The 16,031-nt window shown below is 40.8% G+C and overlaps 1 protein-coding gene across 1 annotated transcript in view; it reads right to left on the reverse strand.

Annotated features, from left to right (window-relative positions):
- The window catches only part of VEGFC (vascular endothelial growth factor C), a 71,002-nt gene extending 62,352 nt beyond the window's left edge, over positions 1 to 8,650 (reverse strand). The window contains exon 1 of the mRNA XM_039551521.1: positions 8,000 to 8,650. Within this exon, the coding sequence (XP_039407455.1) occupies positions 8,000 to 8,143 (144 nt within the window). The 5' untranslated portion in view covers positions 8,144 to 8,650. The remainder of the gene's footprint in view (positions 1 to 7,999) is intronic.
- Between the last annotated feature and the right edge of the window lie 7,381 nt (positions 8,651 to 16,031).

A 16,031-nucleotide genomic window follows, 5' to 3' on the forward strand; every position in this document is an offset into this window, starting at 1 on the left:
TGAAACAAAGTAAATGCTCATATTTGTACTGCAGCAGCACTCTCCCCATTAAGCAAGATGTGCTGGAGCGTGGGGTGGGGTGAAGAGGAAGTCCTAGGCTCTGTTTTAATTTGGAAACATCTGTCTCCCTAGGGAAGGGAAAAACATCAATAAGGCATCATCTCAAGCTTATTTTGTATTTCCTTTTCATGGTTAATTGCACTGCTGATCCAACCATAAGTAGCAATTCTATAAACATTATACAATTATCTCCACCAAGACTCTCGATACTATTACTTTTACATGCAAATTATGTTTCTATCAAGAGTATCTGTGGGCAGTTACAAATACATAGAACTGGAATGACTGAAGTTCCTTATTTCTAAGAAGAAATAGGAGGGGTGTATTCTAAGTAATAGTGAGTGTGCAACTAAGCAGAGATTCTCTCCTCAGCAGCACACCAAATGAAGAGTGATCCTTTTAGAGGTAAAAAATACAAGCACTGTCTTTGACTTCCAGTGAAACCTACTATTACGGTATTCCCATAGTCTCCAATTCACAGCAGTCGCAAAGCTGTCACATAATCTGCAACACCTAGCAGCTGTTAGTCAAGAAGAATGACAGGTCAAGACTGGTAAATTCACAGGGCTCCAAAGGCAACACTTTCAAAGAAAATAGATTATTTAAAAAAACCCCAAAAAACAAAAACAAACAAACAAAAAAAACCAAAACAATAAAATGAAAACCCTCTCAGGATGAATTCCAACACTTGAGGCAAGAAATGCTTTCCCTTCTCTTTCTTCTTAGGGAACAAACAAAACCAAAGGGACTTTTCCTTAAGCAGACTGGAGAGTTTATTCACCAGCTGTAACCTTCTCTCTCCCCCTCTGAAAAAAATACACCCATGAAACAAACTTACTAGCCCTCCAAACATTTCTTTGTCTACACAAACATGAATAAGTCAAGAGCAGATAAGGTGCAAAGCTTTGCTTGGCCAGTTTTTCTCTTGGCTCTAAATATTGTAACGGATGCCACAAGTACATTCTGGACAGCTGGAGCAGTTCACCACAAATACATTTGGCCAGCTGAATTTGGCAGTTGAAGTAAGTTGAAGGACAACAATAGTAGTTTTGCTTCTTTTAAACAATCTCAAATAGAACATAATATTTTGGTTTGAAGAGACCTCCACCAATCATCTTGTCCAGCTGCCTGACCACTTCAGGGCTGACCAAAACCTAGAGCACGTTGTTAACAGGCATTGTCCAAATGCCTCCAAAATATTGACAGGCTTGGGGCATCAACCACCCCTCTAAGAAGATTGTTCCAGTGTTTGATCATCCTCTCAGTAAAGAAATGCTCCTTAATGTCCAGTCTAAAGTTCCACTTGTGCAGTTTTAACTGCTCCCATGCATCCAACCACTGGACCTGAGGGAGAAGAGATCAGCACGTCTCTCTCCACTTCCTCTCCCCAGAAAGCAGGAGCGAGGAGTGAAGTTACCCCTCAAGACTTCTTCTCTGCAAGCTAGATGGACAGAGTCCTGAGCTGCTCTTCATAGGGCATTCCTTTCAGCCCTGTCACCAGCTTTGTTGCCCTCCTCTGGCTGCATCCAGGGACCTTCACATCCTTCTTGAATTCTGGGGCTCAGAACTGCACACAGAACTCAGGGTGAGGCCACCACAATGCTAAATACAGCAGGAGAGCAGGGTACCTACTGTTTCTAAAAATCTTTAGAAATACTAGAAATTTTCACACATGCATGTGGGGTGTTGGAGGAGTTACTGTGGGTCACCTTTGGGGAAAAATATTAGGAAACAGCCAATTGTTGCATCTGTTCTGTGAGAAGTTAACCCTTCTGCTGAATTCCTCTCCTCTCTTTCTCAAGAGAATACAATTATTAAGTAAGGAAAGTCAAAGAATTAAACCATATAATAGTGTAAAAGATTTTGTTCTATATGATTCCTGAAATGACTTATTTCTCAGTGCTGCCACAAGAAGGTAGGAGGAGCAACACAGGTGATGTCACACTTGACACTAGACAGAAAAACATGTGCCATTTGTTCCCCAGCAGCCTTCTGGCATCTTCTTCCAAGAACTGTCCATTTCTTTGCCAGAATTTTCCCTTGTCCAATATAAAAACTCCTGCTTAATTCAGTAATGAACAGGATATAAAATGCCTTCCACAGTTTTTAAGATGCATTCTCAAGGTCAAGCTATCGGAAAACTATCACTGAGTAGGTGAAGTCATTATGTGAACAGTATGGAGTACTACAGAGTTCAGGGTGACAGCAGTATCAGGTAACTAATGCTATTAACTTCCCCAAGCAACCAATCATTTTTCATTGAAGTTAACCGTAATTATGATCCCAAAAGTTTGCTGCAGATATATGGCCTTAGTAACTCCATGTAAGAGGATTACATGCTCGTCTATACTCAGTAAAGACTACAATATAGTCAAAATACACCAACTGCTATTTTTTTCCTTCTCCTTATCACAAGTTTTACCCTGTGTTTTCTCCTCCTCCCCCAAAGAACACCGTTCTCTTGGTTACTTTGCTAAAAAGGAGCTTCTTACCATAGTATTGACTCCTTCCACTGGCAACTGCTGTCTCTAAATACTTGTTAAGAGTTATAGCTATCTTAGACAAGTCAAGAAATGTAAAAAGAAAAAACCCCACAAACTACTACAGAGCTAAAGGGATTGATTTATGATGATTAGAGTGGAAGAAGAGAAGAATAAATGACTTACAGTGTAGCTATTTCCTAACTAAAGTTAGGAAAATGCAACAAAGTTAGAAATGCAACAAAGAGGGAGAGCAACACAAAAACTGTCACCAAAAGAACTTCTGGAGATAGATAAACACAAAACAAGACAAACAAGTTGACAAATTGATACATAATAGGAATTCAAAAAACAATTGTCCATGCTCTTGTAAGTTATCAATGTTTAAAATTCTGGTGCACTTCATGCAGCCATTAGTGTCTTTAAAGTGGATACACATTTACATGGAGGGGAATTTGGTATTACATTATCATTCTGAATAGAAGCAAGGTGAAATTTAAATGTAATGAATATTTATAATATATAAGGAAAGCAATCATACCTATCCTACTCACTAAGCAAAATTCAGTACTTTACCAAACAAAACTCTTAAGACATGACTTAGATTTTGGAGGACCTTGCAACTTTCAAGTGACAATCTTGCTTGGAATTTCTTATAATTCATTCTACAAACAGCTGTAACGTATTTTTTTTTTACATTAAACAGGATATTACATTTGATAGGAAACCAGTGTGACTTTAGTTGGATTCCCTTTGTTCCAAGGATTTTCTTTTAATGAATCACTGGCCACATTCAAAAAAGCAGCAGCTGAACACAAGGTTCTCGACAGACTTTCTATCCTGGATGCAGGGTATCAATGGGAGGGTATTATTGCCATCACCCTCAGCTACAATGGTCTGAAGTATAAACCCTGGTTTATTTCTACTAAAATAAGCGGACACACACCCTTGAAAAACAGGCAAGAGTTTGAATACACACAGAACCTATGTGAGCATAAAAATAATGTTTTTGATGGACTGCTTCTGTATGCCTCTAAACACTGCAGTTAAAATGACCTCCAAAGCTTTTTTTATGACCTTCATAAATGCATGGGATTGCTGCTGACAAACAGCTGAAGTCCCTCCCAGGCCCTCCAGCATGCTTACACTAGACACCCAGGAATGCACTTCAAGCACTAGAAAGCGCAGTGGGCTCTTCGAGCTAGTACTGTACTCACGCAAAAGGCTAGACCAAGGTTTAATATCTACGTTTGCAGAAGCATTGCTTAGTCTTTAAAACAGGTCCTACCAGCAGTGTTCATCCCATTCCCTCTGCTACAAATCATGCTTCTAAAAAAAGCCAGCATCTTTTTGTGTGCATGTGTCTGGAAAGAGAGTGGCTACGCACACACACACATAAAAGAAAATTTGCAGCAGACTAAACAGCAGCAGGAAAAAATAACATTCTCCCTACATGCTCGATTTAGCACTGCTTAAGTATTGGGAGTGAGGTGTAAGCTTGTTTTCAGAACAGACAATGCAGCCTCACCTCTCACCTGTGCATGTAACATAGAGTAAGGCACTTCATAAACTTATGGGTGACCATGAAACTGATGGGTTTGAGGTTAGCCCATGGAGATACAGTGACAGCAGGAAACCCTGGAAACTGACACACTGCTTTACCTCCCACTAGCTAACAGTATTTAAACTCTGTTAGCTGTCAATGGGTGGCACTGTACAATTAGGTCAGATTTTAAATAATTTTATAATAATAAAACTAAATAGGTGTATCTCAGGTAGCATCCAAGAAAAATGCAGCTCAAGTATGCACATGTATTTTCATTGCAAAAAACACAAATCACAGAATCACAGCACAAACTGTTCTGTACTTTATTGCTGTCTGTGTAAAGAGGCCCCAATAAAATTTTCAGGGATAAGCTTTAGAACAGGCAAATACATTTTCATTTGCTATTCCCGTTTTAACACAAAACTAAGAACCTTTGCATAGATATAGTTTCAAACCTTTTCAAACTACATGGGACAATTGACCAATATTGCTTTTGCATAGACACATAACTCTAAAGGTTAGACTACACAACAAAATGATGGTGCAGCTATGGCAAACCCTCACAGCTGTGTGGTTTCGTTCCAGTTACTGTTACCGTAATAAACTATTCCTGCTATTGTTACTTCATTGCCATTAATGAAGTCCAGGTACATGCTGCACCTTCATTTCAATAATCTAAGAAGTTTCATTCCTGCACAGAATGCCCATGTAGTTCCTTCAGTTCATTTTTAAACTTTCAGCAAACAAACAATAAAGAGCTATTTATTTCTATACATAGCACTCTCCCAGATAGACAGTGTATACTCACTCCATTTTCCTATTCAAAATTACCTAAAGAACAAAATCCAGAGACTAAACACGTTATAAGAGTTAATAAAACACTCAAAGACAGTACAAGGAGCTAAAGTTTCAAGCCACCGGCGTGGCTAAACAGCTCACCCTCCCCTTGCTGCAGCTGCTCCGAGCATCCCTGCGGGGCGGCGGGTCCCTGTCATACGGCGTGAAATTTGGGGCAGGAGGGCTGATTCCCCCGGGCCCGCCCTGAGCAGAGAGGGAACTGAAGCACCAGGTTGCCTTTCGCAGCAAGCCACCCCAGGAGAGAGGGGGCCAGGGCCGCCCTCCTGCCCCGCCGGGAGGGGCGGGGTGTGGCTGCGAGGGGGTCAGCTCGTCGGGACAACCCCCTGTGCTGCAGGAAATCCGCAAGAGGTGATTTACGGGCAGGGTTCATTCCCATCCCACTGAGCTGACAGTTCAGCTTGAAAAGTATTATTCTGAGCCCTGAAAGCTAGTTAAATAACGAACTTTACCCTTAGGCCGAAAAAAAAAAAAAACCCTAAACTAAACCAAAACAAAAAAAAAAAAAACAAAAACAAAAAAAAAACCAACCCAGAAAAAAAGGCAGGGGTGGGGGCTAGGAGGGGGATGAGGCAGTGTTGCACAAGCTTATCAGTGCCCACTTGCTGCAGAACACGCCCTTGCAAGAGCTGTGTATGAAGAACTAATACTATTTATATCTGTAACACTTTCAAGTTGCTGCAAATCACTAGATAAGTTTAATACGTGAAAATTACCTGCTTAGAAACACAATACCCTTATTTTCTGGCCAGTTCTTCCTCTTATGTTGGAGGAATTTCAACTTCATTCACACTTTTTAAAGTGTTTTCTAAAGCTAAAGCTCTTAAAATTGGAGTGGAGAGAAAGAAATATATTGCGTAAAGAGTTGACCCAAAGGCCTGTATGACCTGTACTTAGACATCAGTTTAACATGCAGCAGCATGGCATCTTGATGGGAAGTAAAAACATAACATCTATGAACTTCTTTGAAGTTAACAAAGTTCAGGAGGCAGATGACTTTATACTGACAACACAATCATATTTTCCTTGAAACAATTATTTGCAGTTTACTTATTTAATCCTTTCATAATTACTTCAGATATTCATCTCAACATTCACAGAAACAAACACGTGCTGTACTCACTCAAACAGTTCCAGCAAAAGCAACTCACAGCTAAAGCCTTCCAGCATGACTAAGTCTGCTTGGATCCAGAATCTTTCCCTACTTACTACTCAGCAGTAGTCAGGCACAAAAATGTTTTCCTATTAACGTAATCGCTGAACACATGCTATCCCGCTCACTTCCCGGTCTCTTGACCTTTCCTTCCTTTGGTTTACTGACAGTTCCTCTTTTTCCAGGGAGCACTTGCACTTACACACTGTGCGCTACAGCGGCAGCTCCCAAAGACATGGAGGTTTCTTCAAGAAACAGAGTAACTTTCCACACCATATTAAGGGGAACACAAAGTATCACTGAGGAGAGTACCTTCACTATCAGCTGTTCTACCTCAGCAGTTTAAGTATACAAAATACGTGCTGTGCTCCAGTTTGGATTCTTTCTACCTTTCCAGCATAAGCTATTCGGAGACTTTACAACTCAAATGCCAGTTTCACCCAGTAAATAACTGACTTACAGTCATGGGTTGGAAGGAGTTGAGGTATTTTTACCCTCCACTAAGTCTTGATTTTTTTTTTAATTTTTATAAATAGTCTAAGTGGCAAGAGTGGCTCGCTGAATTGATTTTGCGTTCCTACTTTTAAATACTTAAGCGTGAAAAACTCTTTATGATCACTGATAGCATACTAGCACTCAGAATATTGCAATGTAGGCATTCAGCTGTAGTCAACATATTTTAAGAGAGACTACAGTATAATCAGTAAACTTTTCCATGCAGATTATTATTTGAAAAGTATGACTTCTGTGTTCAATGTATGGTCTACAAGAGTTTGAATACCTGAAGTGCAGCTAATGTATACTATCAAAACTTAACTTCCCATGTAGTTACAGTAAAATCTCCCCAACTTTTAATCAGTAAAGTAAACAGCATAGGGGGAAAAAAAAAATCAGAATATTAGTTTAAATTTTAATCCACACGATTCCCTCCCTGCCCCATACTGAAATGAATAATGAATGAGCTAGGTCATGATTGCTTTCAATAAGTATGTCAGAAATCTTCAAAACAATGAGATGAGGGTAAGGCAGACATCAAAGGTCTTTCTAACAATGCCACATGCTTATACAACCACATACTATGCATCTTTTTTATGCATCAGCTTACCAGGAACTGCATAACCACAAGTACCAAAGTACCAAAGGTACTTGAGTTTTATGTTACGAAACTTCATATGCAAACAAAAATTAACCGAGAACTGTAAGTATTTGTGTTTGGAACTCGAGAGTTTAAGCCCAACCTTCACCATGCGTCTGGGCAGAACTAAGATTTTCAGACTGGAGTGTCACCTTACATCTCCCGTCAACTCTGTCACGCAGCAGCAGCTCACCCAAAGCGTAACTCCGAGAGACTTTTCAACAAATGCAAAGTCTAGGGTTTTGTTGTCATCGTCCCCCCACGCCTCCCTCGCCGTTTCGTTCCTGTGCCCAGCTGCTTCCCTGAGCGTTTCTCAGCCCGCCCCCCGTCCGCGCTTCCCAGAGCAGGACACCGCTCGGAGGCTCCTGCGGGGCGCGCCCCCGCCGCCAGAGCCGGCATCAGCCGCGGCCCAAGGGCCGCTGCCCCGTCCCAGCGCCGCTCCAGCGGCTGAGCCGGAGCCGGGACCGCTTCCCGCCGGCCGGTCCCCGCTCCACGGCAGGAGCGCAGCCCGTGGGCTGCCTCTGCTCATCAGGTGTTTCGCGTCTCTCTGTAAATGCAGTTGTCCCCCGTGCAACCCGCCCTCCAGCAACCCTGAAAACTCTTAAGACACTTAAAAAAATTCCTTCCCCCACTTTTAAGGAACCCCCCTTTTCAAAAGGCTTCTCCCACATCTCTTCCTTGGTGGAATCCCCAAGCTGTCCGTTCAAAAGGACTCGCAGCCACATGCCCAGAGGAGCGAACTGGCATCTACAGCGGGGGCACGGGCTTACCTTTGCCTCCCCCGCGTCGGGCTCCTCCTCGTAGTAGCCCTGGCCGGACTCGTAGGCGGCGGCAGCTGCCGGCTGCCGGGGTCCCAGGAGCACGGCACCGGCAGCCAGGCAGCAGCTCAGGGAGAGCACCTCCAGCAAGTGCATGGTGCAGGGATGGCAGAGCGGGCGCGGAGCGGGACGGCTGGGCAGTCGGAGGAATGCAGCCGAAATTATGAGGCTCCTTCTTTTCCTCTCCCTCCCTTCTTTCGCTGTCCTCTCCCCCCCTCCCTCCCCTCACAATATCCAAGGCAGTAAAATCCGTGGGATGGAAAAGATGCGGTAGCAGCAGCTCCTATGCGCCTGCAGGGGAGTTCCCGACTTTCCCAGGCGCTTTGCAAATTCTCACCAAAGTTATCCAGAGTTTGCCAGGTAAAAAACCCACCAGGAAACCGGACATCCGAGGCTGCGCTCACTCAGGATCAGGGGAGGTGGAAAGCTCAGAGAGGAGGAGGAGGAGGGAAGGGAAGGGAAGGAGGGAGAGAGCCAGGGAGCAGCAGAGCGGGACCGAGCGGCCGGTCGCTCCCGGGGAGATCCTTTCACGCGGGCCGGGCCGGGCCGGGCCGGGCCGGGGGCTCGGTGCCGAGGGGCCCCTCTCCGCTGCGCTGCGCTCCGCTCCGCCCGCCGCGCTGTGCGGACGCCTGTCAGCGGCGGCGCGGCCGGGGGGTGCGCGGCGCCTGGGGCTGCGCGGCGGCGGCGGCCGCGCATGGCGAAAGCGCCCTCTGCCTGCGCCTCTGCGCGCCGAGAGGGGCCGGCGGCCGCCTTCCTCCTCCTCCTCCACCGCCGCTGCCTCCTCCTCCAGCCGCTTCTGCACCCCGGCGGCGCCGCCGGCCGCTGGCGCCCCGGGCAGCGAGCGCCCCGCACCGCGGGCAAGAGGCCGCCCGGGGCGCGGCACGGCTCTGCCGGGAAGGGGCGGCTAGCGCTCCCGGTCCCGCAGAGCTGGCCGCGTCCGGCCCCGAGCTTCGGCTCCGGGAAGATGAAGCCCGCGGTAGGTTCCAGCCCCGAGGACAAAGCAAAGTGTCCGGCTCGTTTCATTTGGCTCGGAAGCCAAGGGGTGAAGTTCTGTAAAACTCACACAGAGAAATCATGCAAGAAAATGTTTGTGAATCCTAATCACTTACTTGTTGAGCAGCGTTGGCAGCTTCACTTAAGACAGTATGCAGTTATTTTTGGCAGGAGAAAAAAAGATTTTGCCATGTTAGAAACAGTAATCCAAAGAGCACCATAATTATTTGTAGCCTTCCTATCAAGCACATCTTGGAGCTGTCTTCGAAGAGAAGTAACACCCCATTCAGAGTCCTAAATAAAACTGAGCACAGATCCTGTGTTGCAGCTACACTGTGATTAAAAGTTTTTTAAAAATGTACATTGCTATCAAAGTAACACATTACAGCCTGCTCAAATCTCAGCTATGCAAAAGGAAAATGTTATATTCTCTATACTCTTATTTTTTTCTTGATTATTGAATCTTATGTAAATATTTTAAAAGCTTTTAATTTGCCTTCTGCATCACTTGTGTACATCTTTTGGTAATCAGACTGTATAAGAACCAACTGTGGGGGCAGATCCCTGACTGCCTTGACTGGATGCTGGTAGTCTGCTCACTTTACCCTGCTCTTATTCTTTGGGAATCCCATTATGTTACTATTCTGGGAGTCATACATAAAGGTGTCTCTAGCAGGCTCTCAGGTAACTCTGTTGGGGTTTTTTTGTTTGTTTTGGTTTGGGGTTTTATTTTTAATTTATTTTTTATTATTTCCAAGATGGTATTTCAGCATGCACACAAATATTTTGATTCTAAAAAGTAATCACTTAATTTGCAATCAGAATGAAATCTAAAGTTTAAATAGAGCTGTATTTTAAGAGGTTGTATAGTAATTAGAAAATTACTGAAGAACTAATTTTTTAAATACCTTCACAATGGAGTAAAGCAATGAAATTAAGATGGGGTAGAAGTTAAGTAGAACAGCTATGAAGATACAAAATAGCATTCATAAATTAAAAAGCCCATTGTTCTTCACTGGACCCTTACAGCGCTCCAGATCAAAGCATAGGATTAAAGCCTAAAGAGAGCATAGTCCAGGATGCAAAATCCACCTAAATAGAAATACAGCATTACCAGTTTCAGTTTAAACATATTAAAATCTCTCAAAAGTACCAGAGACTGGTATAGAAAGAAAGACCTTTTGCAGCCCTTTATTAAAACCTCCCAGTCTAATCATGCACAGATAATATTATTTCAATAACCGAGTGCCATGCAAGGAGAAGCTGCGTAACTAAATCACAAAACAGGATGAAACATACCACTCCCGCTGTGCCATCATAATATCAGCTGGCTTCATTATTTATTTTCCCAGTTCTCCTGCACTTTTATTCTTTCCCCCACAATTCATAGAACATCCATCATGGGATCAAAGGCTTTTATGGAATAGAGCATTTCCACCAACTGCCCTGTATAGCAAGTTTAAAGCATCATAATTGAAAGCTAGTAATCATAGTCATGGTGGCTCAAGCCTCAGTCTAACCAGAAAGTTCTAAAAAGAAAGTGGTTGAAATCTATGATACTTTATATATTCTGAGCACAAACATATAAATATTCCATTGGCTCTGGGACACCAAAGTTTTCCTCAATCTAGACTGTACTTCTCTCCATCCCATAAAAGATGGCTAATTTAAAGGTTTACAAATGGAAATATATTTTTGTCCTTTCTACACCACTTAATGGCTAATATTTCTCCTCTTTTCTTCAAATTAAGTAGAAATCAGCCTACAGGACAATTAATTTAAAATTCTAAGTGACACTGAGTACACTAACAGTGAGCTGACCTTACACAAATGACTAAAGAGATATCCTAATAGTGTAAAGACACAGGTCTGGGTCTTACTGTCCTATGTGCTTCCATGACAACAATAGCTACTGTTGAAAAATGAAGAATTTTTTTTTATGCCAGAAGATTCCTCCAAATGAATTCTTTTGATATTGTTTTAGGAATGAGTTTTAAAAATACAGGCCCCAATTCCTTGTTCAAGTTGGTGTAACATACATCTGCCAAGCACACTCCTCTCCTGTATGTAGACATACCTGAAGTCTTTCTTTCAGATACATTCTGCTTCTGAAACACTGATGCATTTCAGTGCCTCTTTCCTATCCATTTGTTAGCAGTATGAAAACTCACTACAAGAAATGTGAGCTGAGACTTGGAAATAGAAGAGAGTTAAAAGCAGCAAGAAAAATCTGCAACATTCTTTTGTAATGAGGTCTACTTGCTTAATGAAGAATTAAATGCTAACAAATGTTTTCTTTTCACAGAATGTAATTTCCATTCTCTTTATATTTAAATTATTGTGCTTGGTTCAAAGCAATGTCCTTTTCATTCTCCTATTAAACAGACAGAGGCATACCCAAGAGTTAAAATCGGATACCATAGTTTGGTTTTGTTTTAAAATGCATAGTCTTACTGGTAAATTTCAGTGGAACTTATGTTTAATGTAAATCTCAAAGGTAGAAAACTCTGCTCCTTCTGTGCAGCAACTCAAAAGACTGTGGAAGTGCCATTCTGGAGTCATCCCAAAAGATGAAGGCACTAAGCAAGTTTCCTTAGTTCCTTTACAGATAGGACTCTATCATACTTCCTCTCAGGCTTAAAAAATATAAATTGGGTATTGATCAATGTCTAAAATATCAATGTCTGGTGTAGATATCACAAATTAGCTGTAAATGTTTAGGGAAAAAACGAAAATAAAAAGAAAAGGTAATTCAGATTCAGTGTCAAACAGAACAGCTCGCTGATGCGTTTTCTGCCATTGAATCATTCAATCTAAAGTTTTATTACACTTTTCTTATCATATTGCTTATTTACAAAATATTTAGCTACTGAAAAAGGGGGGTACAGTGGGTTTGAGGCTGTAGTCCACTTCTCTAAATTTCTTATTTTTATGAAACATAATTTCATGGAAATAATTAGGAGTACTGCAAGTTTTACTGATTATGAGAGTAATGTCCTTCCTCACTCATTGAAAGCACATTTAAAAACCTATCTTTTTCTTGGTACGGGCCCTCATTTAGTATTTCCTTTTATAATCCTAGAAAAAGATCTAAGCATGGTGGCTTGGAGATCATCAATAGCCACTGAAATATTTTCCTTGACTTTGATCAGGTAAAACTTACCCCATGGGAAAGTGTTCTGCACCAAACTTCCAGCTAGGACTCCTGAAATGTAGTTTTATCCATTCATTTGCATTATTGCCAGGACAAATAACTTCAGTTCAATGAGAAAGACATCATTGCTGCAAAATCATTTTCTGCAATGCTTGACCTAGCAGCCTGCACTTTTCTATCTAGATATTTCTCTTTTGTTTAGTATAAAAGTTGGTCCCTTTTGAAAATTAATTAACAGGACAAGAATCCTTAGAATTCAGCTTTTTGACACCACTTGATATTCAAGGATTACAGGATTATTGGGATTTCTTTGTTCTCAGGGATTCCCTTTTTAAACTGTTAAAATCAAAACCATTGGCGTCTAACATTAGAATTTCTCTGTGCTACAGACTAAATGACTGCAATAATGTAAAATCCTTCCAATTTGCTAAAATAAGGAGTTAGTATGATGTAAAAATGGACAGCACCAGGCTGCATCTCAAGAAAAGTGTTTGTATTACCCAAAGTAAATTACGTATCTCTAAAGTTGTCCTAAACTTAGGATGGAGAAAACCCTAGCACACATTTTATTCAGCTGACTTACATGAGGATTCTTCTCTTTACTGTAGTTTTTCTTCCCTCTTGTGATGTAAGGTCTCACAAAACAACAGGTATGCATAGTTATCATGTTAATTTAACATCCTGTAAACTGGTGTTGTTCATCGTTATAACCTCTGACTATAAACAATAAAATGACTGATTGCAAATTTATGCTGCCTCTTAACTGAAAGCTGTGCACAATCTAAACTGTGTTTAGCTGAAGCCATGTCACTAAATAAACAATCTTAGATTCAACAAAAAAATATTAGGAGCTAACAGCACATGACCACAAAATATACAAACACTTACCATCTTCCTGCAGTAGTTTTCCTAGTGACAAGCTATGAGATAGCATATTAAAAGTCTTTTTTTCCCCAGTTATACTTACAAAATTTGGTAATATAACAGGGCGAAACAGTTCCAAATCAATCCAAGAGACATTTCTATGTAATTGCTAAAACCATGGCAGAAATAATTATTTCTTTAAAGAAATGCAGTTTTTCCCTAACTTTGCTCCTGCATACCTCCTCTCCACTCATCTGTCTGCTGCATTCCTTCTCTTCAGTGCTTCAAACTTTCTGTTCAATATTTTGCCTATTTTAGAAATTAGGAGTATGTTAACCCTACAAATATAAAATGATGAAGTATTAAAACCTTAAAAAAATGGTCAAACAGTATTGAGACAAATTCACTTCCAAACCCAGATTAGTGTAAATGCATTATTGCAATGATCTTCATTTTTTCTTAATAGGTTTTCTTTGCCAAAGTAAATTCTTTTCTCCTACTTCAAATGGCCTTTTACATATTTAAACACTTACCCTTCCTTACTTAATCTTCTTGTTTTAAGCTAAATAAGATCAGTGTTTTCAAAGTCTTTATAAATTTTTGTTTTGCAAAGTTATAAGTGCAACTATAATTTGAATAACATTTATTCAGGGGTTCATTGAAAGATGATGCTCAACACTGAAAAAAGGTACCTCAAAACTGACCTGTGTTGTGCAGAGGAAAATACCCCAACCCATTCTTCTGCATGTACATCCCCATGTGGTATTTGCCTTTTAGGCAGATTAATTTTAAGTTTGCAATAGGGTGTAATTCCTGTATATTTTTGAGGATTCTCTATCCAGCCAGACGTTCCCTTTCCTGTAGAGCTGACTCTTCCAACTTAAGTGGAATACTCGCATTTCCCAAGAGAAAGGTGTCCATTATTTATTTTTTTCTAGTAATTTTTTCACTTTATGAAAGTTATTTCCGATTGTAAGTCTATCTGTCTTTGCTGTCCTTGTTCCCTAGGTCTCATCTGTACATATAACAAAGTAGAGTTGTATTGCACCTGTGCTGCCCTTGCTTACTTGTGGTCAGAATGGTATTATTGATCTATTGCAAAGTTTAGTTAAAGATTGAAAATTCCCTCCTGACTTGCTGATCCAGACTGCAGGGTTTGCTTCAGCCCATCATACTGATTCAGAATTCAAAAATGGGGGAAACTTTAGGTCTGAGGTTCTTGCTTAGGTCAAACTTCATTTTTCACATAGCTGAAAATAGTTGGGAGATAAATTTAAAAATTATGAAAGAGATTTGTGGTTTGGGTTGAGTCCTGGTTTGGGTTTGTTGAGGTTTTGTTTTTTTCCTTGATACACCAGGTAGTGAACCTCTGGAATTTGTTGTTACAAGAGGTTTAAACTGTGAGGTCTAAAAATGGATCAGGCATAATTCTGGGGAGCAGGACCATAAAATGATTTTTTAAATAAAAGAGAGTTGGAGGGGTGAAATATAGGAGTAGTCCAATGTCGGATACTTTATTCAATGAATACAGATGCTGGAAAAGTGTGAAGAAAATGGACTGCAGTAGCAGACACTCTGTGTGCTCTCCGTAAATAGCATATTCAGTTGCAACTGGTGGAGACAAAAAAAATAGATAAACAGTCTAGACAGATGGTTTGTCTGAGCCAATAGGACATATCTTATTTTTTGAGGGAAACTGAATCAATTTCTCACTGATTCAGGTCCAAACCACAGAGTAAGTTTATTCTTGTCTTATAGTCTCATGTTCAGACCACTATACTTAGTCATAACAAAAATACTTTTTTTTGCACATCATTATTTCACCAAAAGTCAGTCCAACAGATATGGCTGAAAGGAAGTACACAGGAAATCAAATGTGTAAAATAGTCTTTATAATTTTCAATGAAATGAATAAAGAGTGCAAAAAACCTGAACCAAACCCCATGTATCAGCTTTTTGGCTACATCTCACAGAAAAACAATAATGCAGCAGTTTCAGATATTTTATCTCTTTTGGGTTGTTTGGGTTTTTTTTAAACAATAAATAAGACAAAGCAAAACAAGAAACTTGCATACCAACTTCCAGTCAGGAAGTTACCATTACTAACATTTTGAATTTGCAGCATGCTTAACTTGATTACTAAAAAGGTTTTGTTCTCTGTTAAACAAATGGTTAACAAAACCCATTAACATGTTCCCTTCAAAAAGTTGTATGTTTTGTGCTGAATCAAGAGTGTTATTGTTGCTATCAGACCTCAGGATACATCCTGGACACAGACCTAGAAGGATGAGGAAACACCACCTCTAAGTATTCAAAGTTCAATCCCTGACTTTTCACTTTTCAAAAGCTGATAAGAAACAAACAAACAAAAAAAGCAATGAAAACAAATTAAAGAACAAAGATGCACTGATATGGAGATTGCATCAGAGGCCACAAATAATTCCTTCCTTCACTGTCTTGCCAGAAAATATCATTTTCCTATACACTCAACACTGGGTGGCAGAGGTCCTAGTTCCCTGTGATATAGTGTATGCCATGCTAATTCCCCCCATTATCATTAATGAATTTATGTAATAAGAGACACGCTTAGACCATCTCTTGACTGCTTCTTATTTTCAGTACAACCTGTTAATCTGTCTCTGCAGTGTCTTGGTGTTCAACACCTCAGGCTAAACTAGGCAACTGATGCATGCAACATGGTACACTGGGCAAAGCAGGCTGCAGTAGAGCACAGCCATAGTGCTTCTGGTAGCTTGTCTCTTTCTAACTTGAATTTAAGCAGCTACTACTGACCTAAAAAGCAGGTAGCATGCTGGGCCTAATCTATTTTTTGAATTCCTATCCCATCATGAACCTACAGCTATACTCCACAGGGACTCTTCAACTAATCTGTCCCAGCATAAATTCTTAAGTGCAAAGGGTGGATCAACAGACCACTTTCAGGAGCAGGTTCCAACTGTGGAACTCAACCTA

The sequence above is a fragment of the Corvus cornix genome, chromosome 4, assembly GCF_000738735.6.
Source record: "Corvus cornix cornix isolate S_Up_H32 chromosome 4, ASM73873v5, whole genome shotgun sequence".
NCBI classification, from domain to species: domain Eukaryota; kingdom Metazoa; phylum Chordata; class Aves; order Passeriformes; family Corvidae; genus Corvus; species Corvus cornix.